This window comes from Epinephelus lanceolatus, chromosome 20 (assembly GCF_041903045.1).
Source record: "Epinephelus lanceolatus isolate andai-2023 chromosome 20, ASM4190304v1, whole genome shotgun sequence".
NCBI classification, from domain to species: Eukaryota; Metazoa; Chordata; class Actinopteri; order Perciformes; family Serranidae; genus Epinephelus; species Epinephelus lanceolatus.
The window spans coordinates 24,470,365-24,498,258 of NC_135753.1; the positions used below are offsets into that span (position 1 = coordinate 24,470,365).

At 40.2% G+C, this 27,894-nt stretch overlaps 2 protein-coding genes and 1 long non-coding RNA gene across 4 annotated transcripts in view; 2 read left to right on the plus strand and 1 right to left on the minus strand.

Annotated features, from left to right (window-relative positions):
* The window catches only part of LOC117264717 (uncharacterized), a 97,303-nt gene extending 81,841 nt beyond the window's left edge, over nucleotides 1-15,462 (plus strand). The window contains exon 3 of the long non-coding RNA XR_004502356.2: nucleotides 15,334-15,462. This is a non-coding gene — a long non-coding RNA (uncharacterized LOC117264717). The remainder of the gene's footprint in view (nucleotides 1-15,333) is intronic.
* gdap1 (ganglioside induced differentiation associated protein 1) lies at nucleotides 13,096-22,974 on the minus strand. Of its 2 annotated transcripts, none has more exons than XM_033638908.2 (6): nucleotides 22,289-22,974; nucleotides 20,591-20,783; nucleotides 18,891-19,061; nucleotides 18,503-18,597; nucleotides 15,913-16,027; nucleotides 13,096-15,730 (listed from the first exon to the last, which is right to left on the minus strand). In XM_033638908.2, the coding sequence occupies exons 1-6, from the start codon at nucleotides 22,490-22,492 to the stop codon at nucleotides 15,378-15,380; spliced, it is 1,131 nt and encodes a 376-aa protein (XP_033494799.1). In that variant the 5' UTR covers nucleotides 22,493-22,974; the 3' UTR covers nucleotides 13,096-15,377. The 2 variants fall into 2 exon arrangements, with proteins under 2 accessions (XP_033494799.1, XP_033494798.1); XM_033638907.2 differs by having other exon boundaries at nucleotides 18,891-19,064; nucleotides 22,289-22,971.
* A 3,312-nt stretch (nucleotides 22,975-26,286) lies between these two features.
* jph1a (junctophilin 1a) overlaps nucleotides 26,287-27,894 on the plus strand; it is a 44,521-nt gene continuing 42,913 nt past the window's right edge. The window contains exons 1-2 of the mRNA XM_033638797.2: nucleotides 26,287-26,410; nucleotides 26,531-27,033. Coding sequence (XP_033494688.1) covers nucleotides 26,655-27,033 — 379 coding nt within the window. The 5' untranslated portion in view covers nucleotides 26,287-26,410; nucleotides 26,531-26,654. The remainder of the gene's footprint in view (nucleotides 26,411-26,530; nucleotides 27,034-27,894) is intronic.

The window sequence follows — 27,894 nt, forward strand, 5'->3', positions numbered from 1 at the left end:
AGCTGTTTCAAATCGTTTCTAGTTGCAAGCCAGGTATATAATCTCTACACTAACTGGACAAAGTGGACCTATAAATTTGATCTAAATACGTGACAAACACAGGAAGCTGTGCAGTCATTTTAAGGGGCTATAGCTGGTAAATAACAGTCAGTGTAAATCCCTACATGCCAGAGACGCCAGTAGTTTCTATTCACCTAATAGCAATGTGCTTCTCAACAGTGACGTAACATGCCTGGTGGTACAATGCTATCTCTCAAACAACCATGCAAAAAATGATCCCACACTGGCTTCCCACCAACTGCAGATGGCGATTAATTGAACCCAGGTGTCTGCGGTGGTCGCCAACTCCATTTCCCCTGAGCTGTACCAATCACATACAGCAGTAAGGGGTGAATACACAAAGAATGGGTTGCGCCAGCTTAGCCTTTTTACCAAACCATGAATACATCACATTGGTATGTTTCATATGTATCATATCAATGTTTCTAAGGTGACAAAGTATATGAGCTGGCTTTGTCATAGGAGGGTGGAAGGGATGCTGGATGCCGAGACAACTTCCAAGCTGCAGAACACTGTTTGACACAAAAAAACCCCAATCAAACCCTGTTATCCTAAGTGCCGTATCTTAGGCAACTGGACTTGCTTGAGTTTCTTGAAGATGTTTCTTGAAATGGGGCAGGTAGCGGTTGCAAGTGATGCGTAATTCAAAGTGCTATTAGTGGCCGCAATCAACCCAAAAGAGGATTCTTCAGTTCAGAACTGAACGTCTTCAAGAAACTCCAGCAAGTCCAGTTGCTTACGATACAGCACTTAGGATTACCGTGTCCTGGATGACTGAGAGCCTTCACCAACATCAAAACTGGTTACTGTTTTCGTTAGTTGTCACTGTATTCCCACTGGAGATAGTACCATGAAGTGGTTGTATTTTTCTGTTTCTGACATTGTTGCACTTTCTGCTGAGAAAGTGCCACCAAAACCAAACAAAGCCAAACTGTGATCTTTTCCAAACCATAACCATGTGGTTTTTGTGCTTAAACCTTGCCACACATTAACTACAGCATTGTTGAGATGTATGAAACATAAAGTTTCAACGTATCCGATACATAAAAACATACAAATGTAACGTATTTGTGGAGTGCAGAAATACACTGCCAACATTTGTTTTGATTGCGGCCACTGATAGCACCATGAATTACGCATCATGTGCAAGCTCTATCTGCCCCATCTCAAGGTCCGGTCCACAAAAGCTCTTGGGCTAATGATTCAGTGCAAATAGTTTTGCAGCTGAGTGCAGTTTGCCCTTGTTTTATGTCTGATTGCAAGTATGCATGTGGCAAAGTATAGCTGTTGCCTTTGCCCCAAGAACACAATTGGCAGAACATGGCAGGGAGAAAAAGAAATTTTCAGGCTATATCTTTTGGTTCTGAGGTGCAGAGACAGTCCTCAAAAATTCAGGCAAGTAATTTACATGTGACATTGGGCCTTTACCCGACTCCGAATTATGTCAGTCAAATCAGATTTGGCTGTTCAATACGAATATTCTCTGATTCAGAGTTTTTTTTTCTCATATAAAGTCTAAATGGGCTCAGTGGGGCGTTCAGTGTGACAGTGACATTCACATAAATAGTAAACAAGCTAATGCCGCTAATGACAGATCAGAACTGTGCAACAGCAGTGTTTTCTGACGCTCGATATCAAACAAAAACCAAAAACCGCGTCATATTAAGTTGTTGTGAGCTGTAAATTCACCACTTCTGAGCCGAAAAGAGAAGATAATGTTATTTCAAAGCCTTATGGTGCAAGGTCTCTTTTCCTCTGTGATAATGCGTCATGTCTGCAGCTGTCGGTAACTAAAGAGTAGCATGAAATCCAAGGGCACTCACGCTGCAGCAAAATCCAGGGACCAAAATGTCCTGAGAAGTACACTGCACAGTACACTGCCACCCGCTCAACTTGAAGCAACCTCAGACAACTGAGGGGTCTCCAACTGATGATTGATGATTCAGCTTTCAGACGGCAGCTCTAGAATTAATATCCCAGTCAGTCAAAATGACCACAAACAGATGCAAAAGTACTGCAAAGAGACACAGAATGACTACAAAGAGACACAATAAATAACAACTACAAAAAGACGCAAGTCTGTGTGTGCGTATGGCTCCTATGTAGGCGAGGTTGTTGGGCCCTTCACATATCTTTACCCAGGGGCCCATTGTCTAATAATCTGCCCGTGAAAGCAACACATTACAATGTAAAGTGAATACTTATTTCTGTTACAGGATATAATTTGAAATTCAGTACTTACTTAAATACTAATGCCCCATGAATTTGATATTTTGGAGTAGTCTCATTTGCTGAGGAGGAATGGAACTCCTACAAAACAAAGAGAATACTGTAGCCTAATGGCAGGTGGATACAAAGATACAGGCACTATCTGGTCTTATACAGTCTTATATTATCAGTTCACTTTTGATTGTTTACTATCTGTTAGTATCTTTGTCTATTTTTCATGGCTTTCCCTTCTTTTAGCAGATAGCAGGTGTTGTGCAACGTTTCTGATTCCCTCTGAGATCAGGCCTTAAAGGGCTGGTGTGTAAAATGGGTTGAAAACAGTGACATGTAGCGTTTAGCAGCGCTCACTCGCTCGCCTGTGCTCACCCCTCCCGTCAGCAAAGTTACGTTGGCCTCCGAGGATAACAAAAGTGGATTCACCGCACACAGGGCTGAATTGCTTCTTATTTTATTAATCAGCCTACAAAACAACGCGTTTCGCCCATGGCTTCATCAGGTTTGTTACACAGTCCACAGCACAGGTGATTTGAAATAGGCTGCAGCTATACTGAATCCAGTCAGCAGGGTACACAGGAGTAACATTACTGCTATCCTATTGTCTGTTATGCCTTTGACATAAGTGTTTACAGTAGGGCCGTAACGGTACATGTATTTGTGTCGAACCGTTCGGTACGTGACATTTGGTTCGGCACGACCCTGTACCGAATTATTGGGCGCAGGATATTATTTTATTTTATTTTATTTTATTTTATTTTAATTCCGTTTTTGCGAGCCGAACCATTTAAAATATCTAGTTCCCCGACAGCACTTTGACAACATGGCAAGTGAGCCTGACAAACCTGAAGACCCACCCGCAAACCTTAAGTCCTCCGTTTGGGAGCACTTTGGTTTCAGGGTAAAATACGAACATGGAAATAAACAAGTTGACAAGACAAAAGCAGTGTGTCGGCACTGCAGAACAGCGGTCGGGTACGTACTTGGAAACACGTCTAACATGCTAACGCATCTAAAGTGACACCACTCGAGTTTGAACGTTAACCGGCACGACTAGAAAGAGCAATCTGGTGCAAGCTACGATATCGTTGTCTTATAAAAACAAAGAGCGTTTCCCTGACCATCGGGGTAAAGAAATAACCAACGCCATTGGAGTTGAGTAAAATTGTTTAAGCTGCACTTTAGATATAAGCATGTTTTGTTTACTGCACTTTAACAAAGTGGGAAAGCTAAGTAAGTTCCCAGTAAAACTGAATCTGAGCAGGCTTTAAAGCCGACCAGCTGCACTATACTTTTTATTTTAATTGAGTAAAACTGTTTAAGCAGAAATTTATATTTATATTTTTCATTCAAAAAATGTGTTAAAAAAACAGCAGGATTTTATTTTTCACTTTTATATTTCTATTTTCATTCAAACAATGTGAAAAAGCAGGATTTTATATATATTTGTTTCATCCAAAAATTGTGTAAAAAGAGTTAACTGCTGTGGTGGTATGTTTTAATAAGGTTACCAATAAGTAAAAGATATTTAATAGTTCTCTATTTTTTTCATTACTGTACCGAAAAAACCGAACCGTGACTTGTGTACCGAGGTACGTACCGAACCGTGATTTTTGTGTACTGTTACACCCCTAGTTTACAGTAATTGCTCTACCTGGAGATGATGTAACGTTATGAACTCTCCTCCTCACTCCCTACTTGTCGAGTCTGACACGTAACGCTATTATACTACGTGCTGACAAATAGTAGCATTTATTTTAGTAGTTTACCTGTCCAGCAGAAAACATGCCACTTCAGCGTCGGATTGAAGCCCTTTGTCCTTCATGAACCCCCTCCATCGCTGAAAAACATCACCGATGTTAATCCCCCGCGCCGCTTGTCCTGTTTTCTTTGCCCCTCTTTGCGTCTTCTTTTCCTCGCAGATGACGGTTCGGGTTCATTCTCTCCTGTTGCGTGGTAAGTGTGGTCCATTCGCAAACTTTATAACTAAAAAAACTTTTCACTACTCTCCATCGACGAACTACTAACACTCTCTGCTGTTTCCTGCTCCTTCTTCCTTCCTTCCGCTGTCTTCTTCATACATGCCTTGTCTTATTTATACACGCGAAACGCGTTCTCTGGCTGGATTGTCCGCTCGGGCTGCCGTACATACATGCAAGACGGCGACCTCTCTAAAGCAAGGCCCTTGCTATATATATATATATAGATAAAAGCATAATTATAAGGCTACGAAAACCAAACAAATTTTATTTTATAGCGATTATACACTTGTATAAACATATTAATGGGTAGAATATTCAGATTCAGATTTGACAATAAACCATGCCAGATATTACACACTGGCCCTTTAATGCCTTAAGAGGTCACGGGGAAGGAAGTGTTTTCAAAGCGTGAAGTGAGCTCAGTATTTACACTAGGATATCCGTTTTTATGGCCTTGGCTTCGTCTGGCCCCCTCGCAGGGTTTGTTCGCTGTGACAGTCACAGCAGGTGGAGCGACCTTCACTGACCTCTGGGCCGAGACAGACGATCCATTAAAGCAACAGCGACATTAATCTGTGTCGAGTTGACGTAAGGATGCAAGAATGCACACACTTAGGCTCACACTAACCTCCCCAGTTGTCGTCTCTCATCCTTTACACTATCTTGTTTTTTATTGCCTCACTGTTAACACCTTAAACTGCAGTTATTCAGATCATAAGTGACTCGGTTGTTCTGACATTGCACAGTATCTCCTTAATGACGCCACCTGTCAGATCTGAACACTTTCCATGCAGACACAGAAGAGCTTAAAATCTTGGACAAATAATTCCCCCCATCACCTGAGATCCCCGCTGAGATCACTGTGGTTAATTTACATGGTAATGGCATGCCTATCATACACAGAGAATTCATTAACACGATAAAAAGCTGATGGTGTGTTTGACTTAGCCACATCTGGCCAATTGAACAGAGATTTATAAAGCAGCAGGTCCGCTCCAAACAGCGTTGGGTATCGCCTCTCCTGCACGGCAGTGTTTATGTAGGCCGAGTTTAAATATTTGAGGAGCACATGTGGGGATGAATGGTGGCACAGGATTTCATCATAAAGCTGTGAAGGCCAAGCCCACGGGGGGTCATTTTAACAGTAGTGTCAACATCATGAGATCCCACCTCTGTCAACTCAGCAAACAGTATATCGCAGACGCTGTGAAAGGTGGCGACGGCTGCTTTCTGGAAAGGCCCGGTGGTGTTCTCAGAACACCTTTGATGGTGCCAACAGGCTTTGGACATCTTCCCTCGATGGGTCTGTGTTGCCAAAGTAACCATGAGAGGAAAAATAACAGTGAGATATAAGAGATCAGGAGTGAGGACTGACGCAACAATGCCCACTGGACAATGGTGACAAAAGTGCTGCTGACACTGTACAAAGAGCAAAACAGCTGCTGCTCCATTCATTGAGGTACTTCATCTTGCCTTGCTGTTCCCGTGTCATTACGTAATGTCACATTGCGTAATGTCACAGGAAGAAATGAAGCTCATTATCATCCTCAACATCTTTTCCATTTGTCTTGACCAGTCAGAGGGCACATTCTGTACTGGTTTTGCAGATGTGATGGAGAATATTAGATGATCCCTAAAACACTGTTCCTGTTTCCTTATTGCTTCATTGTTCCTCTGGTTTATATCACAGTTTCCTTTGTTCCTTAACACTATCCTGACACCATTACCCATGCAGCTCACAGCTCCTGGTTGCAACAAGTGTCTGTCGAAGTTTCCATGCTCCCACTCACTCAGTCGTTGGTGCAAGAGCCACATCAAGCGGGCTTAGCTGTCATCTACTGCTGCGTGGGTTTCTGTTTACCCAGCCTGCCTGTCTGTGGACATCCAACAGAGCTCACACATCATCGCCCCACTGTCCACCGGCCTCGCTCACTTAAAACACAGTTTCAATCCAGCAAAAAATCCCTCCTGTTAAATAATAATTATTTAAAATGATCACAAGTTTAAATCATTTCAACTTCAGTTTTGTCCTCCCCACTTTTCGCTTGCACTGCAGCCACCCATACCACACTCTACCACAAGCCTCCATCTTTCCCTCTCTTTCTCCTCTTTCTGTTTGTCTGTCTGTGAGCATGCATGTCTGCTGGGGGTTTCCATGCAACTCTCCCAAAACACCTGCACTTCCCCACCCACTCTGATGTAGACACTCCCTGCTGGGAAAAGCAAAATAGAAGAGCTGTGTTCAGAGAAAAGGGGGAGAGAAATAAAGGGATGTCTGTGACGCCTTGAGACGCAGCTGATTTTGTTTATTTGAATGGCAGCGAAGAAACTGCATACAACTCTGTGTTAGTGGTCTGACATGACGCCAGTCACCATCTCTAATGTACACCAGGGGGGTTTAAAGACGCTCTAAATGGGAGTACAAATAATCCACCAGTTGGACTACGCATTACAGTACAACAGAAGCTCTGCTGCAGAGGAGACTCAACTCTAACGCCACATCATCAAGGATGTCAGCCACTGTTTGGTTTCTCATCATTCACACAGTAGCATTCATCCCAGTATCGTTCTTTTTTTTTTTTAAACTGGCAACCAGAGGACTTACAGAGACAGTTACAAATACTTCACTACATGCCTGTTTTTATGGTTATATAGCACAAAAAATCAAAAAATAAAAGTATCTAGAGGAAATAAATAATTGAACAAGCAAAAACAAACAAGCAGATAAACAAAAGCATACAGAGATGAATAAAAAACCACAACATCAAGGTTCAAGTCACATTCCCTTTGGATTCTTGATTAAGCCATCTTTTTTTATCTTTTTTTTCAAACCCAGGGTGTGGGAGCCCTTCTGTTCAGAGTTTGCATGTTCTCCCTGTGTCAGCGTGGGTTTCCTCCAGGTACTCCAGCTTCCTCCCACAGTCCAAAGACATGCAGGTTAATTGGTGACTCTAAATTGCCCGTAGGTGTGAATGTGAGTGTGAATGGTTGTCTGTCTCTATGTGTCAGCCCTGTGATAGTCTGGTGACCTGTCCAGGGTGTACCCTGTCTCTCGCCCAATGTCAGCTGGGATAGGCTCTCCTCAATGGCCATATTTCACAGGCATTCAATTCTGGTACCATAAAACAAACTATGTACATTACCCAACAAGTGGGAGGAGAGACAGAAGTTAAAGAATGCACAAAAGTCTCACACAGTCTGCTCTTTGGGGTTTTATAAAGTCAAGCCATCTTGACCAGATTTTGGTGAATGTATTTTGTTGTGTTCTGAGGGAATAAGTCAGCTTCTCCATTGTATATATTTGAAGGACTATGTCTGTCCAATCGTCAACTGAGGGAGTCCATATTCAGCCACTTGCGAGTTATGGCTTTCTTACATACAGCCAGCAAAGTTGTCAAGACAGTTCTACCTTTGGAGCTTATCTCTTGTGGAATATTGCAGAGATATAAAACATCAAATCTGAAAGGGATATTGGTTCTGAACTTCCTCTCTAAGATCTGATGGATATTGTTCCAGTAAGTAGCCAGGACAGGGCACGACCAAAATATGTGATAGTGATTCGCATTTGCAACCTAGCATTGCCTCCAACAATCCGAGTTGGTAGTTCTGTGTTGCTTCTGTTTGGTAGTGATGAAAAACCAGCCGGGTCTCACACCAAAGTCGTCAAAATTCAGCGCTTGGCCAGTGACTTGCAGCGTCAGAAACCAATGAAAAAAGGCATCCTTTAATGTCGGGATGATATGCAGCTGGTTGACGTCTGGCGACATCAGGGGGAAACGCAGCGGGACAAGGACGAAAGTTAAGGCAGCGAAAGTCCGAGTGGGGTGGATGGGTCCAACAAACATTGACTCAGAACGTCAACTACCAACGCACCCAGGGTACCTTTCACGTTGTATCTGGACGTGGAAAGTCCATGACCAAAACGTCAATATGTGACGAGGTCAGAGTGAGAATGTGTTGGAAAAACCGAACAAAACTCTTCCAACAAATCTCCCTCCAGATAAGGAAACTTGTAGTTCCTCTGTATTTGGCAAACCCTATGGTACTCCACCTGAGTGAGAACCCTGCTGTCTTCCTCGCCCCATTTCCTTTTAATATACAGTGACTCTTCTGATTTTCTGTTTGAAAAAAAGTTGTATATCCTGCTTGCTTTCAGAGTCATAGGCAGATCTAAAGAGTCTAGGGTTACTAAATCAGTGTCTTCATCGCAGAATCATCACAGCTTAGACCTGGCTGGGCAAACCTTATGTCGGTACAGCTGGGATGTTGAAGCTTCCATGCATGTTTCTGGAGCTGCCATCTCTACTCCACATCACACTCCCAGCCCATCCTTCACCTCCAATCATAAGGTGGCAATAAGACGATTAAAGGCATCAGTATGCTTTTAACAAACTTCATCTATCTCGCCCCTTTCGATGAGAGTGTGGCTGTTCTACAGGTACAAGCCACATCATTTGAAGCATAGTGAACCCTTAAACCTCACTGATCCACTCTCAGCTTTTTCCATTTAAAAAAAGTCCAGAAGACTCTTCTTTCCTACAACTTCAATTTTTATTTAAACCTAAAAACTGTTGTGACAGCTTCCCACTTGCGCAGATCCAATCCTAAATCACAGTTAATAACATTTAGCAGTTTGCTAACGCAGCTTGAAGAGCTTAAAATGAGAGGGCTTCCCTGTGGTTGCCTTCATTTCATTGCAGTAGATCTGGCTAGCCGCATTTTTCAGTATCATCACCTACAGTAATAGCAAAGCTATTAAAATCAAAGTCATTTTATAACTCCAGCCCCAAAAATACTCAACAGAGGTATTTTCCGAGTCTCGACTAATCTTCACGCTGCACATTGCAATTTGGAGATGTCACAATAAACCTTCCTTTGGCAGGTAAATTAATATGATTGATAGCTCAGATTCAATGAGGAAACTGACATGTTTCTCCAAAGTGTCTCAAGGTCTGTGATCCACATATTAGTAAAAGCCAAATAAATATTGAAAGCATGTCCTTTAAACGTCTTTGCTAATTTATCAAAGCTGTCAGCGGCTCCTATAAACACCCAACCCACTGTTTAAAGCCATTCAAATATTTAGCTGTATGTGTCTGGCCAAGGTGTTGAGGACTGTTAGATGATACAAGACTGACCTGACAGCTTCTTCTAATATTACATGACAATGACTGTTCAACAAAGACAAGAAAAAAAAGGAATCACCATTGTTTTTGCAGCCTGAGTACGGAGAGCTTTGTCCAATTATTGTGAACCACCTGTTGGATTTTAAACAACAGAATAGCAAGATGTCAGAAACAATCATTTACACAATCCGTGACCATGTCCAGCTCCAGCAAGAGGTTTATATTGTCGGCTGGATGGATCTCGCCTGGCTCCAACTGCAGCTCTAATATGGAGCAGTCCATACAAAATATATTTCACCAAATGATGGTGTTGCTTAACATGACGTGCATATCAGCCTACATGATGTAAAGACTAACAGATCTCTATAAAAATAAGTACTTCCAAAAACAAAGGGGCCGATGGAGTTTGCCTCCCTATGGGAGGAAAGGTGTTCTCCCTGTTTTTCACAGTGTGTTGTTTGAGGAAACACTGCCCCCCAGTGGGGTTATGCTTAATCCTTTTATATACATTCATCAGGCAGAAAAACTCATTTTCAAGTTTTCTTTTAAAGGGCATCACCACCTCAGTTAATAATTCCAATATGTTATTTCCATGGCCTGGGAAAGTTCAATCAATATTAGTGAACATGAGCTACTCTCTCTCAAAACAGAAACCAGAGAAGTAAGTCTCAAGCTTGTGGTGTCGTAGGGTATTAGGAGATGAGTTGGGAGTGAAACCAGGTTGTTTCTGACCATCATCTTTGTTCCAACATGGAAACAGGCTACTGTTTTTATACTTTTGTATACTTTTAATCCAGACAGACGATGATTGAAGATTCAGGAAATACATGGAAAACTGTAATAAACGTTCAATGTCCTCATGTGTTTGCCATCATTTACTAATGATATTTGTACACGGATGCAATCCTACAAGACAAACTCAGGGGTTCAGCTGAACAGAAGTTTAAGGTGTTGCTTAATTCATCTGGATCTTAACGGCGGTGGCAGGATGATCACTCCTGATGAAAGCTGAAAGGAAATCAGGAGTGCGAAAGAGAGTCTACTAGGGCCAAAATCCAAGATCTGCCTTGGAACATGGAATGTCCGAACCATGTACAAGACCACCAAGACAGCACAAGTCATCAGTGAGATGAAAAGATGCCACGTGGACATCCTGGGGACAAGTGAAAGTCACTGGACTGGTTCTGGACGCCAAGTGCTGTATGATGGTTCCTTCATCCTCCATTCAGACCATGAGAATACCCACACACATGGCGTAGCTGTCATAATCTCAAAGGAGAAAGCCAACATGTCACTGATCATGTCAAAATATGGAAAAGTCAAACAGCTGTCCCTTGTGCTAGAACTGTTTAAGGTTTTCCACTGGTGGCAAACTGTGCAAACACAGCATCCCTCTTTCAACCACCTTCTTAAAAAGGTCAGCGTTGTGACATTTCCAAAAAACTGTTTATATCCAAGTCTATGATAATGTTCAAAAGTAGGTATGTTTCTCTTTCTGACCAGAAGTGTGGGCTTTTCTTTTGGGCACTCAACCTTGGAAACTGTTGGCTATTTGGTTTGTGTACATCATATCCATGACAACGCACAGAGCTGACAGTAAACAGGCAAAAGATCGATTGAGATGCATATCCTGAATGCACTGTATACATGTCTAAAGAATGCTATTAAAACCCAAATAGTATCGCCATATCCCACATGTCTTAATCAGAAAATGCTACATTCGTCCAAATAGAAAATGCTGTTTTCATGAACCATGTCAAATTCGGGATATTGTCATATTCTGAATAATTGGATTGGATTGGATTTAGTAGAGAGGTGATAATGTTTATTTATATTTTTGGACTGCCTTATACCAAAGGAATAACATATATGAATTCTGGAAATGGGGGAAGAATAATGGCAGAAAGCAGAGTTTGTTTTAATTTCCTATTTGAAATGATAAATTGTATAGCATCAATGATAGCTATTAATCTTAAAAATAGCATAACATGCAGCTATTATGTAGAGAAATCAACTTAACCCTTTGAAACCTGGAGCAACAGCACTTTTCTTGTGTTGGTTTCGGACGCCTTTTGCAAGTATTTAAGCCTTTAAACCCTGAGCAAACTGATGCAGCTTCTTTCCGAAACATGGGGAAAAAGGCAACGAGCACCTTGTTAAGAATGTCTCACTCGGACCTCGTCACGTATTGACGTTTGGTCATGGACTTTCCACGTCCACATATGACATGCAAGGTACCCTGGGTGTGTTGGTTATTGACGTTCTGGGACGCCATGTCAAGTTCTGCCTGTTACATGCATTGTCTTCTTTCAAAATACACTTCTGTTTTCACAGGAAGTTTAACATTTACATACACTCTCCTTCAAAATAAAAGCACTACATCGGTACAACACCGCAAATTGATGTTTTTTTTTTCCTTCAACAACAAACACACATGGTTGGGTTTAGGAAAAAAGAACAGGGTTTGGCTTTATAGTCTTATGGGACGAGACCACCAACCTTCCCACCTACCCCATACGAACATTCGCCGCCTTAACTTTCGTCCATGTCCCGCCATGTTTCCCCCTGATGCCACCGGGCGCCATTAAACTATAATGGCAACTGGCCACGTATCATGTCAGCGTTAAAGGACGCCTTTTTTTGTTGGTGTCTGATGCCGCCCACGCACCAGATTTCGATGACTTCGATGTGATATTTAAAATAATGTTACAGTATTATTATAATTTTTAAGCTTTTTCCAGGTCACTTCCTTGTTTGTTTGTTTTCAACTTTTTTTTCTTTTTTTTTTCTTTTTAATTTTCTATTTTTTTACTAATTTCTTGCTAATTTTTTGGGTCATTTCTTCTTTTGTTGCCCATTGCCTTCTTCCCAAGGCAATTTGCTCAGGTTTCAAAGGGTTAATATGTCTTTTAATAGGATTTGGTTTATATGTTACCGTATTGTGTCACTCATAGCTGTCTGTTGATAGAGTTACTGTGGTGAAATCAACCATGGATCCCTCTACCAATCTTCAGTGAATGATTTGTGGAAACCTAGGATATAAAATGCTTCTCTGTCAAAGCATTGGCAGCAGTCTAATTTTGTTTATAACGAGGCAGAAAATCACTTGAAATGTAGGTCACAAAATGTGTCTCTGCAGCAGAATTCATACATTTCCACTTTATTTATGACTTTGAGCCTTATCCCTTAAAATTACACCTGTGTGATATAACCTTGTTGCTAAAATGATGTCATTTTGGTTGCCATTTGCAGGGGTATGATTTTCCAGAGCTAACACACCAGTATGAGGTTATGGTCCTTTGACAGCTTGGCTCACATGTGGCTTTAACATGTGTGAGGCATTTCTTTGACAGCGACACTACCCAGCCCTCTGGACAGTGAAAACAAAGGCCAGGCTTTGTTGAAAGGTCTCGCATGCGTCTGCGTTATGTGTTGCTGAGTTCACGTGAGGAGGAGTTTAAATCAAAGCTGAGCATATGTTAAATGTCAGCGTTGGCCCGGAGGTCCTGACTGAGCAAACAGATTACCGAAGATGTTGACTTACATCCAGGCCCTGGGGAATGTGATTAGTCTTTAGATGTTTCCCTGTGAAATCCTGAAACGCTTAAGACCTTTACGATACATGATCGTCTGTGAAATGATGCTGAGTTGTGAAATCTTAATGCCATTCTCAGTTATACCCGATTGACAGGGAACGCTGCAGATTGTTTGGGAGTAGTTTAATTTCACACAGATGTTGAATATGATGGTCTGAAGAAGATGTAAACAAGGTTGGAAAAGCATCCATCCAGCTGTTGTTACATAGAGGATATTTCAAACAATTATCCGTCACTCATACAGTAAAACATGAGTGCACGTGTGATAACTGGGAGTTCCTACAGAGAGAAGTTATGCTGGGCAGATCAGTTTGTTAAATGCTGGCAGACATAGTCACAGAAAGCAGGTTGTGGGCATCTAGTGTACTTCTTAAAAATCTCTAACATGCAAAGATGGATGACGATAAAATAATATATGCCAAAGCACATATTAGGCAGATCATATTGTGGTTTAGTTCACACAGAAATGTCTGACCATGCTGGTGTTTTTGCACATTTGATCCCATTTACTATAAATCAGGTATGCCTTATATGAGCACTGAAGACTTACAGCACAGTATGAAAATCTACATTTGCTGTTATGTGTCAAAGCTGCTACAGTTGCATGGCATGCAGGCGAAAGTCCAAAAATTTGGACATGTAATTTCAATTTTGTCAGAGAGGGATGGTACATTCACGCGCTATTTTTTGGTCTGTATATATTTGTATTTGCACTCTACATATTTGTGGTGTTTTCTACTTACTGCAACTGCTGCGCTCACTCATGATTAAGTTCTGTCTTCTCTTATTTTATTACATGGATCATAAAAACAAAGTGCACAGCTAAAAAATAATCAGGCAACTTTCATTTTTTTTAATCTTTGACATCTAATTTATTCATACCTGCTACCATAATATAGCTTGTGAATACAACGCTGTTTTGAAGCTGACTCTTGAAGGAGCTCTATATGATATTCAGAGCATGTCTGTGATTCAGAGTCTGAGCAAGGATTGTCTGCACACGGCTCTCAACATGGAGGTGGCTGAGCCGGTGGCTAGCGGCTCACGGCTAACAGTGCTAACACCACAAACATCCTTCAACAACATTTTGCCAACACACACGTTTCAGTTTTGGATAAAAGAACAGGGTTTGGCTTTAGAATAATTCGGGACGTGAACGCCACTCTTCCGGGTAAAATTCTGTGTTTGTTGGACCCATCCAACGCCCTCCCACCTGGTCTAGTTGGACTTTCACCACCTTTACTTTTGTTTTTGTCCCACTTCGTTTCCCCCTGATGCCACTGAGTGCCATATATCATGCAGACGTTAAAGGACAGCTTTTTTCGTCAGCGTCTGACGCCGCAAGTCACTGCCCAAGCAACGGATTTCGACGACTTTGGAGTGAGAGTGGGCTCATCAGGACAGTGTGATGGCCCAAGGGCCTCTGCCAAGGCTTACATGTGTTGCGTGTATTTTCAGTGTTGCTGCTTCCTGACTGATAAGAGCTGGAGGTTGTTAAGGAATTGGAAGCAGCTGGCCACTGTCTCCAGGTTGCTTAAAACCCGCCCCATTCTGGTCGTCTTTAAGACTTCTTATCCCTGGTGCCACATGATGTTATTTGTCAAATTTTTTTATTTTTGTGCATAGTACAATTTTTGCATGATTTCTAGTTTACCTGGTAGCATGTTTTCCTGCCAGCATCTGTTGTTAGCTTTGTCATTTTTGCATTTGTTTAAAGTTTTTTCTTTTAGTTTATCCCTCACATGTGCTTACCTTATTTGTTGCGGACTCAGAGCCAGGCCATTACTGGCATTCTCAGCATTAGCTGCTGTATGAGCGCAGTGCAGAGTGGTGACAATTACTGTAGCTAGCTAGTGGGATACACTGCACGTGTGGCTGGGCCATCTACCTCAACAAAGGACAGAGAAGCTCGTATTACAACACATAGAAAGGTAGAGTGACTATTTCTCTGCTCAGGACGCTATTAGTCCACCATATCTTTACACAGCAAATAGCTGTTTAACCACTATATCAGTGTTCTGAATGTCGTATGGAGCTCCTTTAAAAAGTTTATCTACAAAGCCACACTAGATATGATAAATGTGATTTATAAGAAATGGCAGAAACATGTAAAACTACCAGTATGATCCTTTGGCGTGTAATGCAGCAGTCACGTACTGATGATGAATAAAAGTGCATTTTGTGCAACCAGCAACACAGAAAACAAGACAATCAAGGTTTGATTCAGTTACATATTATTAATGTCTGCTAAATGATCAAATTCCTCCCTGCACTTTAACTTCACACAATTTAAATTATGATTTAGGCGACCTTTGTCGTATTTTTTTCTGTTTTTCTACCTCCCAGTCCCCAGTTCAGTCCCAAAGCAACTCCAGCCCTTGTTGGCTCCCTCAGAAGGAGACAGCCAGCCTCTTCTTCATGTAAAGAAAAGCTAGGTACGTAGCTCCTCCTAGAACGCCTATCAACAGAGTGGTGCCAAGGATAACTGGCGCGTTCTTCCTGGCCACACGGAACGCCACAGGAAGGACAGCAGAGATCAGGATGTTGTTGACATGGCCCAGGACTCTCCTAAAGGCCGGGCGCTCCACCACACGATTGTAATAAGTCTCCAGGTTCACACGGTTACCGTTGCCCCAGAAGCGGCGGGAGAGGCCGAGGAACTTGAGGCGGTGTAGGGTGACTGCCAGAGAGACGTCGGCCATGCTGAAGAAATCACCACACAGCCAGGACTGACTGCCTTCTTCTGAGAGAACGAGACAAAGAGTACGTAAGAACAACAAATAACATGACGTTCAAAATGCTCAAATTCTGACTGTGTTACAGAGCACGTGTGTAAATATTATTACAGTCATAAAAATGTGATTGTGTCTTTTATTGTGTGTTTGTAAAGTGGTTGCTAAGTAACAAGCTGTTGTGGATGTGCACCTGGTGTTTCTTCCACCCTCCTCTGTAGCTCCGTCTCGACCTGGTCCATCACACTCTCCAGTTCATCCAGAAGCTTCTTCAGGTACTTCATGTTGTCATGGTCAAACAGCTTCGACTGCAGAAACATTTTAGCACATATTTACTTATGTGCATTACACAATGTGGACAGAATGCATTTTCTTTTTAGGTTTGTCGCCAAACTGCACATAGAAAGGTTGTTATGCCTCATTTTTGCCTTTTTAGGCTGATTATTTTGCCAAAACATCGTGGCCATAACACCTACAAAATGACTATACACCTACATCCACTATTAATTGTATTAAACTCAATTTAATACATACATTTTAAATTGAATGCATTTAAATGTGTGATTTAAAACTACCTTAGGCACAAAAAACCCCCCCACAGGATCCCACTAGAGTCTAAAGTCAAATTCTCCCCTTCTGTTCCTGAGATGTGATGTTGAATAATGGCCAGAAAAGTGTTTTATACAGAATATTATGATGTTAGAGTGAAGATGACCTTTGACATTTTGGATATAAAATGTCATCACTTCAACATTTTATCCTTTTGGACATTTGTATTAAGTTTTGTCATACTTAGCATAGGACTTTTAGAATTATGGCCAAAAACATGTTTTGTGAGGTCACACTGACCTTTACCTTCGACCAGCAAATTCTAATTAGCTTTTTCTCGAGTCCAAGGTCTTCTTGAGATATCATGGTCACACTGACCTTGACCTTTGACCACCTAAATCTAATCGGTTCACCATTCAGTCCAAGTGGACATTTGTGCCGAGTTGGAAGAAATTCCTTAAAGGTGTTCTTGAGATATCACGTTCCAAAGATTGAGATGGATGCAAGATCATGGTGAGCTTGACCTTTGATCCTTGACCCCTAAAATCTAATCAGCTCATAATTGAGTCCAAGTGAACGCTTGTGCCCAAATTAAAGAAATCCCTGAAGGTGTTCTTGAGATACTGCGGTCACAAGAATTAGACAGATGTGGTCACAGTTACCTTGTCCTTTGACCACCACAATCTTATTAGAACATCGTCAAGTCAAAGTGAACATTTGTGCTAAATTTGAAGAAATTCCCTCTAGAGTTGGGTCGGTTCTCGGTAATACCAATTCGGTTCGGTACTGAGCTAGGGGGTGCGAGTGCGCATGCGCCGAGGCCTCTACTGTAGCCTGGAGTTTGTTTAACAGTGACAGGGAGTCGATAATGGCGGACAATTTAGTCTCGAAGAAATCAAAGAATGCGCTAATATGGCAACACTTTGGCTTTGAGCCAGACGAAGGAGACAACCCTTGTTTGCAGTGATTGAGTAAGCTAAACCTGCAAATTTATTTGTAAGGAATAAAAGAAACAATGCGTTACTGTCACTCTGTTGTCCTATGGTCGTTTTTTATTTTAAATGAGTCGACTGCGCCCGCAAGCGGCGAAAATCCGGTATTACCGAGTTGATGCGGTTTTTCACAAAAACCGGACTGTTTTTTTTTTTTTTTTCCTCATACTGACCCAACCCTAATTCCCTCAAGGTGTAATTGAGATATCGCATTAACAAGAATGGGATGGACAGACAGACGGACAGATGTATGGACGGACAACCCAAATCATAATGCCTCTGGCTATGGCTATCACCAGCATGGAGGCATAAAAACCACATGCAGTATCTGGGAGAAATAAGTTTAGTTTGAGCTGCACTAAGGCTTGCCGAGGCTTCCTGTATGTCACTAGCTAGCTAGTTTGCACTCTTGATTTAGCTAGCTGCTAACAATAACTGATCCACTGTTATTCAATTTAGACCAAGTAGCCTATGTAGTTTTTGTGGCTGTGTTTTGGCGCTGTGGGGCAGAATGGGTCATGGAGTGCACAAATGTCAAGGTCCAGTGTATATCACAAAAAAAATCTATGCATTTATCAACAATGTTTTTCCCACATATGTTCAGTCTAAGTTTGGGTCAATATTGCAACAATATGTGCTTCATAGAGCTCAAGAAATAGCTCTGTACACTGTTAATCTTAATTGCAATATAGCAGATGACAATCAGACTCAAGATCTCAGTGTGAAAATACAGTTAGCGTCATGAAGTGGGATAGCCAACTCACTGATGGTGCAAACTAACTAACACACAAATGACAGCAACTAGCATAAACTATCATGTTCTCAACAGATACACCATAGATAATAACAAAAAAAATAACAAAAACAGCAAACTACAAACTACTCAGTTCAGCATGATGGGAAATGTGGGTGTCACCACAACATGTAGAAATCACCCACCTACAGCTTACAGCCCACTGATGTTAAAGGCCACTCCTTGAAACTCACACCCTCAAATTTGCAGGCAAGACCATTTTCTTGAGTTTAGACATTGATATCTTCGCAGTGGCTGAACAGATTTTCAGCACTCAAGCTCCTCTTCATGCTTGTGAGGAGCTTGTGCAATTTAAACTGTGAACGTAACCCTTACCAACCTCTGATAAGATTAGTTTGTATCGAGAGACATATTTAAATATTTGTAAATCTTTTTTGTAAATCAAACAGTTTTGCTCATTTCACGCTCTGCTAACTTGAATCACTTACTTTCAAGCGCCTCTGTTTGGCTATATAAGCATCTTTAAGCTCCGGGTTCTGCTCTGCCAGTTTCTTCAGCTCAGACTGTGTGTTCCCGATCTGTGCTGTCACACAAAAACACAGCATCTTGTTAGAGACAATGACTTATACCATGATTTTCATTACTACAAAACTTTATAAAACATGCAGACAGGAATGAAAGTCTTAGTAGATTAGTAGATCTTCTTCTTTGGTAGATCTTCATGGTACTGTTTGGGCACAGAGTGAGATCTCTGTGGGGCTTTAATTGTAGGCCACCAAGTGATTTGACAGGGTGGACACTGCTTTGTGTGTATGCATAAATGCTTCAGGAGCAAAACTGTATAAATCTACCCAAGTTCATCCCAGTGTGTCTTACTTCGTATACATGTAGCAGCGTACGCTGGTATGTGGGAGTCCACTGTGATCTCAGGGTGGAGGATGCAGCCGTGGGTGTAGGCGTCCATCTGTAGTGAGTCCAGCAGCTCTCTGTAGTGCTGCACTCTGTGGTAGTATGTGCTGCCCTCTTCAGGGATCAGCTTGGGAGTGCCTTCTGGACACAAACAGGTCATGATAAAGAAGGAGCAATGGTGAAAAGGGTCACTTTATTACACAGCAAGCCTGTCCATGGAGGACAATACATGAGGGTTCGGAAGAATTGTGTATTTTAATGTTTAATTTCACAGTAGGTATTTAAACACAACATTTTTGTTATCTTCAATAGTTCAATGCTTACCAGATGTTCTGTCCTTTTAGGGCAGCTGGATGAGACTCTTAGAACAAAGCTATCATGGATCAGTGCAAAAAAATAGAAAATTAAAACAAAATGACTGAAAAAATCAACACATGCACAACACAAAATGTACGACAAATTAAAGGGAGACACCCAAAGTGAATTAGGTTAACTTTTAAAACTAAGAGATATCACCATGAAACATTTGCAAGTGATCATTTATAGTGAGACAAATATTTTCTGTATTACAAGTCTTTTGAAATTTTATGTTTTAATATGCCAATGTAGCATTGTCTAATTAAATATATGCTAATTTGCAGACATTTCCAGGACAGAAGACGGTGTCTTTGCCTCAGCAGCTGTTGGTTCAATACCAACCCACGGCCCTTTGCTGCATGTCGTTCCCCCTCTTTCTCCCCCTTTCACACCATAGCTGTCCTGTCAAATCATAATAAAAAAAAGGCAAAAAGCCCCCAAAAATACCTCTAAAAAAAAGGATTCTTGTTCGTTGACATAGAAGCGTCAATGTTTTTAACAATTGAATTTTGGATTTCTGTATTATCACTTCATAAATACTGTCAACAGCCATAAAAACAATCCAATTTCACCATGTTTAAAGGAATAAAATGATCTATAAATCATGCTATGAATAATATATGAACAAACTCCTCTGTAAAAACCTTCAGAATATAGATAGTTATAAAACTGGAACGTTTGGTGTACGTAGGTGTGGCTCAGAGTATGAGAAAAAAATAATTTTGAGAAATTTATCTTTGAAGATATGGATTGCAAAATCCCATATATTAGATAAGAAACTAGGGTAAAAAAAATACACCATTACCTTACAATAACAATATGAAATTTCCCCAGTTCATTATTTACTTTAAGACAGTTATTTTTTTGTATTACCAGTTTTCTGACTTTTTACATTTAAATATGCAAATGAGGCATTATCTAATTACAAGTGAAATTTTTGCAAACATTTCCAGAACAGAAATCTGAGCTAAAGTAACCATCTAAATGTGTTTTTTCTGATGTTTTCTTTCCACTAGTTTAAAATAAGACATGTTATGGAAGCAAAATAGCCTAAGATCTCAAAAACTGCTATGTCATACTAAATACTATGTTCTCAGCTGGGGTGTCTCACCTTGAAACAAAATGAAAACCAAAAAATGCACACATTAACTTCAAATCAAACAATGCAACAAAAATACTTAAAGTGTAAAATAAATGAAAACAAGTATAAAACTCGCTGACTGGAGCCCAGCTTGTACCTATTCAGCCTTGCTATGTTGTATTACACAGTTAGAGGTAGTTTGGGCCACACAGTCGTTATTTAGTCTCACCATCGTTGAAGTTCTGCTCCAGGTAGTCCATGATCTGTGTTGGGTCACAGATGACATTTTCATCGTGGACGAGGACGGGCACCTCACCAGTGGGGTTCAGATGCATGAACCAGGGCTCGTTGTGTTCACTGAGCGGTAGACTCACATCGTACTCCTTACAGCGTAAACCTTTCTCTGCCATGGCCAGGCGCACCTGGAAAACAACACACAGTGCTTTCACCTGTGGAGCTGTAAATAATTTCATCTGTTTTTGTCTCCAGATCAGAGACATCTGACATCATAGTTTCCTTACTCTTTTAGCTGTCGTTAATTAAAGATAACAGCCAACCAGTTAACAATACAATGACTGCCAGCTTAACCTCAACTAGCCTCACTTAAGCCAAGACACACATTTATTTTGAATCTGTCTACTGAATCATAGTCTGACGTCCTCTGGAAGGCTGTTCCAGAGACGAGGGCCAATGACACAGAATGCAGTAACACCGTACTTATTCAGGTAGACATTAATAGATTCAAATTCAAATTAAAATGAATTCTAAAATGAACGGGAAGTCAATGAAGAGCCTTTAAAACCAGAGTAATGTGTTCTCCATGTTGGTGAGTAGACGCGCTGCTGCATTTTGGATCATTTGCAGTTTGTTTTACGACGATTTCTTCGAGAGGCCTGAGAACAAGGCAACACAGTAGTCACGTCTGCTGGAGATTAAAGCATGAACAAGTTTTTCAGTGTCCTCTTTAGATTAAAGAGGTTACACATGGGTAATGGTTCTAAGATGAAAAAATGCAGTTTTGGTGATGTTTTTCACTTGGGTCATTGTTAGTATAGCATGAAAACTGTTATAAAAACGTGCTCTGGTTATGCAGGACAACCATCGCTCAGCTTAGTCTTGGCAAGACGCTGGAAACATCCGTAAGTCCAAGCTGGTAGAAAAGAGTTCCACACACTTACATCCATGCACAGATGTAAGACCCAGACCTAGGTGACTACGGCTCCCTTTGGAAGGCTAGTGACTGAAAATTCCATTTTCTCTGATCTGAGGTATAGTTACAAATTTAGGCCAAAGCAAGTTTAACTTTCAAGATACAAAGGTCAACTTGGGCTCAAATTGAATCTTATAATCTTGGGAAGTTTTCTATGTATAAGTGAAGCAGTGATATTAAACACAAAGTGGTCACTTCCCCTTTGGGTCAGGATACTCTTTGCCAAATTTCATAATTGTATGACTATTTATGCCATTGTAGTGCCCTATTATTTGCATTTACATCATTTTGCCAGAAACTGAATGTATGAATAAGTAGCTTTAGAATCAAATTAAAAATATGTTATGGTATGGTCTTTAACAGATGAATAATTAGTATAACCACACAGTACATGCTACAGGAGAAGAACATCTGTGGAAGGATAATACAGATTAATGATCCTAAAAGAACCTTATTTACAGATTTGTTTTTAGTTGTGAGCAGATATAACGCCACAACAGAGAATAGTTTTGCAGTAAAGTACGAGCTGAGACAGATGTGAGCAGCAGCAGCAGTAATGACAGCGTCCACAGCTAAGATGTCTCAATACCTACTGTCCTCCTGACAAACATTACGACACCTGGAAGATATTACCTCATAACTATTGAGACCTGTGCTGATGAAGATGATGAGGAGGAGCTGTCCACTGATGTGTGGTGCTGAAACGTGAACACTCACCTTCTGAGAGTTGAAGGACTGAGTCCAGTGATACAGAGTCAGTTTGGATCCGCTTTTCTCTGCGATTGTGCCACATGTCTGATGTTCATCTTGTTCTGGGTCCTTCTCTATCAGAGCTGTTTGCTCTTCCTGGGATTCAGAGCTGATTTCGGACGCCATTTTATCTGTTACTATGTTGGGGGACAGCTGAGGTCGGCACACCATCCCACAGGCAGCACTATACTCCCCCTACTGGCTCGGAGTGGATCATCATCCGCCTCTTCATTTTTATATACAGTACATTCCGTTAAAAACATACATTTATTTTGCGACAGGATAAACATATATGTATAATTACTTTAACCATGTAATGTCTGCACTAACAAAAAAGCAATGGAATTTTTTTTCTTTATTTTTCATTTTTATTTTGAGGCTATAACAACAAAATGTGTATTTTTGAACAGACCCCAACTTATTTTTGAATAAAGGGCCTCAACAAAACAGTTGAGATGGTCCTTCCTGGTAATGGTAAAAAAGAAAGAGAAAAATCAAAATTACAAATCATGTAATGCTTGTAATATATTATTATAACAACGTATATTATAACGTGTGAAAATTGAATAATAGTATTTACCAGTAGTAGTATTATTTCCATGTATGTATTCTAGATATTTACCATCACCCTACTTTAAAACATATAAGAAAAATCATGCTGGTATCTTTTTTTTTTTCCATCAAATATATGATGGAATAACAATTAATATATGATTAACAACAGTGAATATGAATGATTTTTTATTTCATAAAAATTGTTTATTTATTATCTTAGCATCAGATGTTTTATTTTATTTTGTTTTTATTGTTATTTTACTGCGGCGACCATAAAAGGCCAAATCAACCATTTGGCATATTAAAAAAAAATAAAAATAAAAAAAATGATTTGACCCTGTATATATTTTTGATTTTTGATAGATTTCTTTTTTCCCTTCTTTTTTTTTTATATACATATATTTCTATTCTTTATTGAACAAACATAAGTACATTAACACAGAGAACTGTCCTGCCAGGGTTACATACATATGGAGAAAAGACAAAATTAAAGAAGACAAAAAAAAGAAAAAACAAAGAAAAAGTAATATGAATCCAGAGTAATGTATTATCTGTTCATACAAAATTTATAATTTATAACACATAATTTTAACTGCCTTTTTATTCCTAAGGTATCTTACTGTGGTGCCATGTTGTTGTAGGTCTTGATAGAAACATTTAGACTCCACCCACCTGTTCTTGTGAATGCAGAATCTTCCCAATACTAAAATTAACTGTACTATTTGTATGTTTAACCTGCCCCATTACTTTCAAAACACACAAAAATGTCTTTAACCTGTAACTGAATTGTACCCCCAGTTTTTTTTCCTTTATAAAGACATCCATCTAAAATATTCTCGTACACAAACAGTGATAAAACAAATGGCAGATTGTTTCTTCAACAAATTCACAGAAGGTACTAGAATAATCAATATCAACTCTAAATCTCTCCAATGTCTTTTTTGCTGTCTCTATGACAGTGCAAAAGTTTCGGAATGTTAGAATTTGTCCCCAACTTCTCTGCCAATCAATGTCACATAGCAGAGCCCAAAAGAATCTTATAAGTAGAGACAGAGTTACAGCTTGTGTGTGACTCCTGATGTAGTGTAAGTATTTGAACATTTATTTGTGGTTACATCAGTTTCTCAAATGAATGTGCCTCTGTCAGATGTGTCGATGATCCCTTAAAAGCTGCTTCTTCTTCTTCTTGCTAATCTTGCTAGTGGTTCCAGTAATAATAATAGTAGCAGTCTTGCTAATTTCATACATTATGGTGGCCATGGAGGTCAAAACACTACAGCATTTCAGAAAACATTTGGAAATGTTGTAGTGTTTTGACCCCCAGGGCCACCGTACTACATACATCATCACCAAGCAATACAAGGGCTAAAACATAACTAAGTATAAAAACTGTGATGTATAAAGACAACAGGTGGTTTACACGTGACAACACTCTCCACATATGGGGTGCCGTTTGTAAAGTGGCTCACGCTGAAAATAACATCAACATTTTGCCACATTTAGCTTCAAACAATGTTTAAAAAAGTGTTGTGAATTTTTTAACGTCACCTTTTACCACATTTACAGCAATATTTATTAACTTAGACATATATTAAATAGTTAAATCTATATATTAAATGTGGCACCTAAATGTTAAATGTTAAATCTAAATATTAAATCTAAATCTAAATCTAAATATTAAATCTAAATCTAAATCTAAATGTTAAATCTAAATGCTAAATCTAAATCTAAATGTTAAATCTAAATATTAAATCTAAATCTAAATGTTAAATCTAAATGCTAAATCTAAATCTAAATGTTAAATCTAAATGCTAAATATAAATATAAATATAAATGTTAAATCTAAATCTAAATGTTAAATCTCAATGCTAAATCTAAATCTAAATGTTAAATGTTAAATCTAAATGTTCTGGGTGGAACTAAATATTTAGCTAATATGCAAATTCACACTGCCAGTCACTGGAACCAAAATAAAAGCTCGAGATGGTCAGACTGTGTTTATAGAATCAAATAATGAATTAAAACCAACTTATCGGGGGAAATGAACACTTGAACATACACTAGTGTGATAATAACTACCTAAAATAACAAGAAACATGTTTGGAGAAATTTTATTTGATGTGTACTTTGAGTTGTTAGTGTCCCTTCGGAGGGAATCACCCTGTTGTTTACAAATACTTCCGGGTAGAAAACCAGCGGAGTTTAGCTACATATATATATATATATGAATATCTCACATTTTTCACGTCACTATATCATTTAACATTTAGATTTAGATTTAGCATTTATATTTATATTTATATTTAGCATTTAGATTTAACGTTTAGATTTAGATTTAGCATTTAGATTTAACATTTAGATTTAGATTTAGATTTAGATTTAGATTTAATATTTAGATTTAACATTTAACATTTAGGTGCCACATTTAATATATAGATTTAACTATTTAATATATGTCTAAGTTAATAAATATTGCTGTAAATGTGGTAAAAGGTGACGTTAAAAAATTCACAACACTTTTTTAAACATTGTTTGAAGCTAAATGTGGCAAAATGTTGATGTTATTTTCAGCGTGAGCCACTTTACAAACGGCACCCCATATCCACACGACACAGCTCAACACTTCACCTCTCACTTTAACTTTTTTCCAGCTATGCAATAAATACTAATAATATAATATTTGGACAGCAGAGGTCGCTGTTATCTATTCATTTAATGGGTAAGTCACCTGCTGGTCTACACAGGCTGTTGTTGGTCAACCTCAGAGCAAAAAGTGCTGATATTAAAGGTCACCACTATCACTTAAGGCGATACTTATTTTTTACTACATTTTATGCACATTTTAAAGAGTGAATAACTTATGTGATTCATTCACTAAATAATGTCACTGAGTAATCTAATTGTTGAATTATTTAAGTTTTTTTTATATACATTTAAGAAGTCATTTTGAGGTCACATGGGCCAAAAACACATTTTGAATTCACTCACTGTTTTTTAGCTCTCATATATAGCAGAAATAATAAGACAATATTTAAGATAAATTGAATAATAAAAATCTTAGAGTGCAAAATCAAACAAATCTTTACAAATTATTATGATTTCTAAGACTTTAAAGAGCTGTATACAGTTTTTAGTGCACTATATTATGATTTCACAGAATAGGTAATGGGGATTTTATTGATTAAGTGTGATCATAAACTCACCATTGATAATCACAGATAAATATTATGATGTATTATGGGAAATTGCAATGTGGGAATTCATAGCTGTGTAAAATCCGGCGCGTCTCTCAGATGTATGGGGGGGGCTGTTATAGGTAGGCCTATGGAGGTGCGTTATTTTGGGGGTGGTTTGAGGCGTCCACTGAGGGAGGGAGAGGGAGAGGAGAGTGGGAGGTCCCTGTGGCGTGACGTTGCGATTGGCCCAGTGTCTTTCCTCAGCAGGGACTCGACGCCTCTCTCTCTCCCTCTGTGATCAGTGGGTGAGAGGGGGGAGACGAGCAACACACCGCGGAGAAACCGGCGTGCGCCTCCGGTAAATGACGCCCACCATTCATACCTTTACACTTACCGTTACGCATGCCTCTTGTATTGCACATCCGTGTCTAGAAGTACCACTCCACTCTCCTCACCCTGCTATTTTCTCTCCCTCTAGTCATCATCATCCTGTTGGCTCATCCTTTCATCACACCACCGGTCCTGGAGCCACCAGCCTCGGTCCTGGAGACGCCTGAGTCTGCAGCAGCGCACGATCGGCTTTATTTCCAGCCTATATCTGAATGACGGGCGGAAGGTTTGACTTCGACGACGGTGGCACTTACTGCGGGGGGTGGGAGGATGGCAAAGCCCACGGACACGGCATCTGCACCGGACCCAAGGGCCAGGGCGAGTACGCCGGGTCCTGGTCGCACGGCTTTGAGATAGTAGGCGTGTACACTTGGCCCAGCGGGAATACCTACAAGGGGTACTGGTCCCAGGGGAAGCGACACGGGCTCGGGGTGGAGAATAAAGGAAAGTGGATATACCGCGGGGAGTGGAGTCACGGTTTTAAGGGTCGGTACGGTATCCGGCAGAGCCACAACACACCTGCCAGATACGACGGCACCTGGAGCAACGGGCTGCAGGATGGATATGGGATCGAAACCTACGGCGATGGCGGTAAGAAACCCTGTCTTATGAATATGGCCCAGTGTTTGTTTAACGTGTGTGTCGCTTTAACGCTGTGGCTGATGATGTGTTATGAACCCTGTGTGTGTGTGAGGATGCTCAAACTGAGGGAGGCTAATGGAAATACATCAGTGCATGGATCTCCATCTGATATGATCTGAGTTGAATCTGATATTGCGCACTGCGCACCGTGGTCAAGCGCATCATCACTTACTCCCCCTAAAAAAACTATGACTTACCAGTCTTGTCATGTTAACTTGCAGGATGCAGTTTGAGATGTGGGTTCTTTTCCAACGCACATCTCATTTGGCAACTACCGGTTGCTCCTCATATGACAGTGGGAGGAGAGTGACTCCTGTTGCCAGCTCGGTGGCACCAGAAGGAGTTTGGAAATCAGAGCAAATCAGTGTGTTTGGAGCCAATTATAGCCAGACTATCACCTACTCCTCTATCATTTTCACATTAAACTGCGATAACACACCTCTGCAAGTCTTTTGCGTAAATGCCAGCATCTCCAAATGAAAAGAACTTTGAGAAAGTGCTACTTTTATTGGCAGCAAAGCCATTCTGCAAGTGTCAAGACACTGATACTTGTTTAAAAACTAGTGCAAATGTTTTTACACATTGGATGCATTTTCTAATTTCTGTGAAACTTCAAAAATGGAAGATAAAACACTTACAAGTATACAGATATCATCCATGCATTCAGCCATGTGATACACAGAACACACTCTTCGACACGAGAGTGAGAGGTCAGTGCTGGCCCCTCTCAGAGCTTTGATCTCACTAATCACTGGTGTGTTCACAGATTGTCTCGAGACCTGTGTGATCAGGGAGCAAACATCCTGATAA

Coding starts and splice junctions, on each gene's coding strand:
- gdap1 (XM_033638907.2), bottom strand. CDS start 22,492: ATGGTGTGCCGACCTCAGCTGTCCCCCAACATAGTAACAGATAAAATG. Junction 18,598..18,890: donor CGCTGCTACATGTATACGAA/GTAAGACACACT, acceptor TTTGTGTGACAG/CACAGATCGGGAACACACAG. Junction 16,028..18,502: donor CCAAACAGAGGCGCTTGAAA/GTAAGTGATTCA, acceptor ATGTTTCTGCAG/TCGAAGCTGTTTGACCATGA.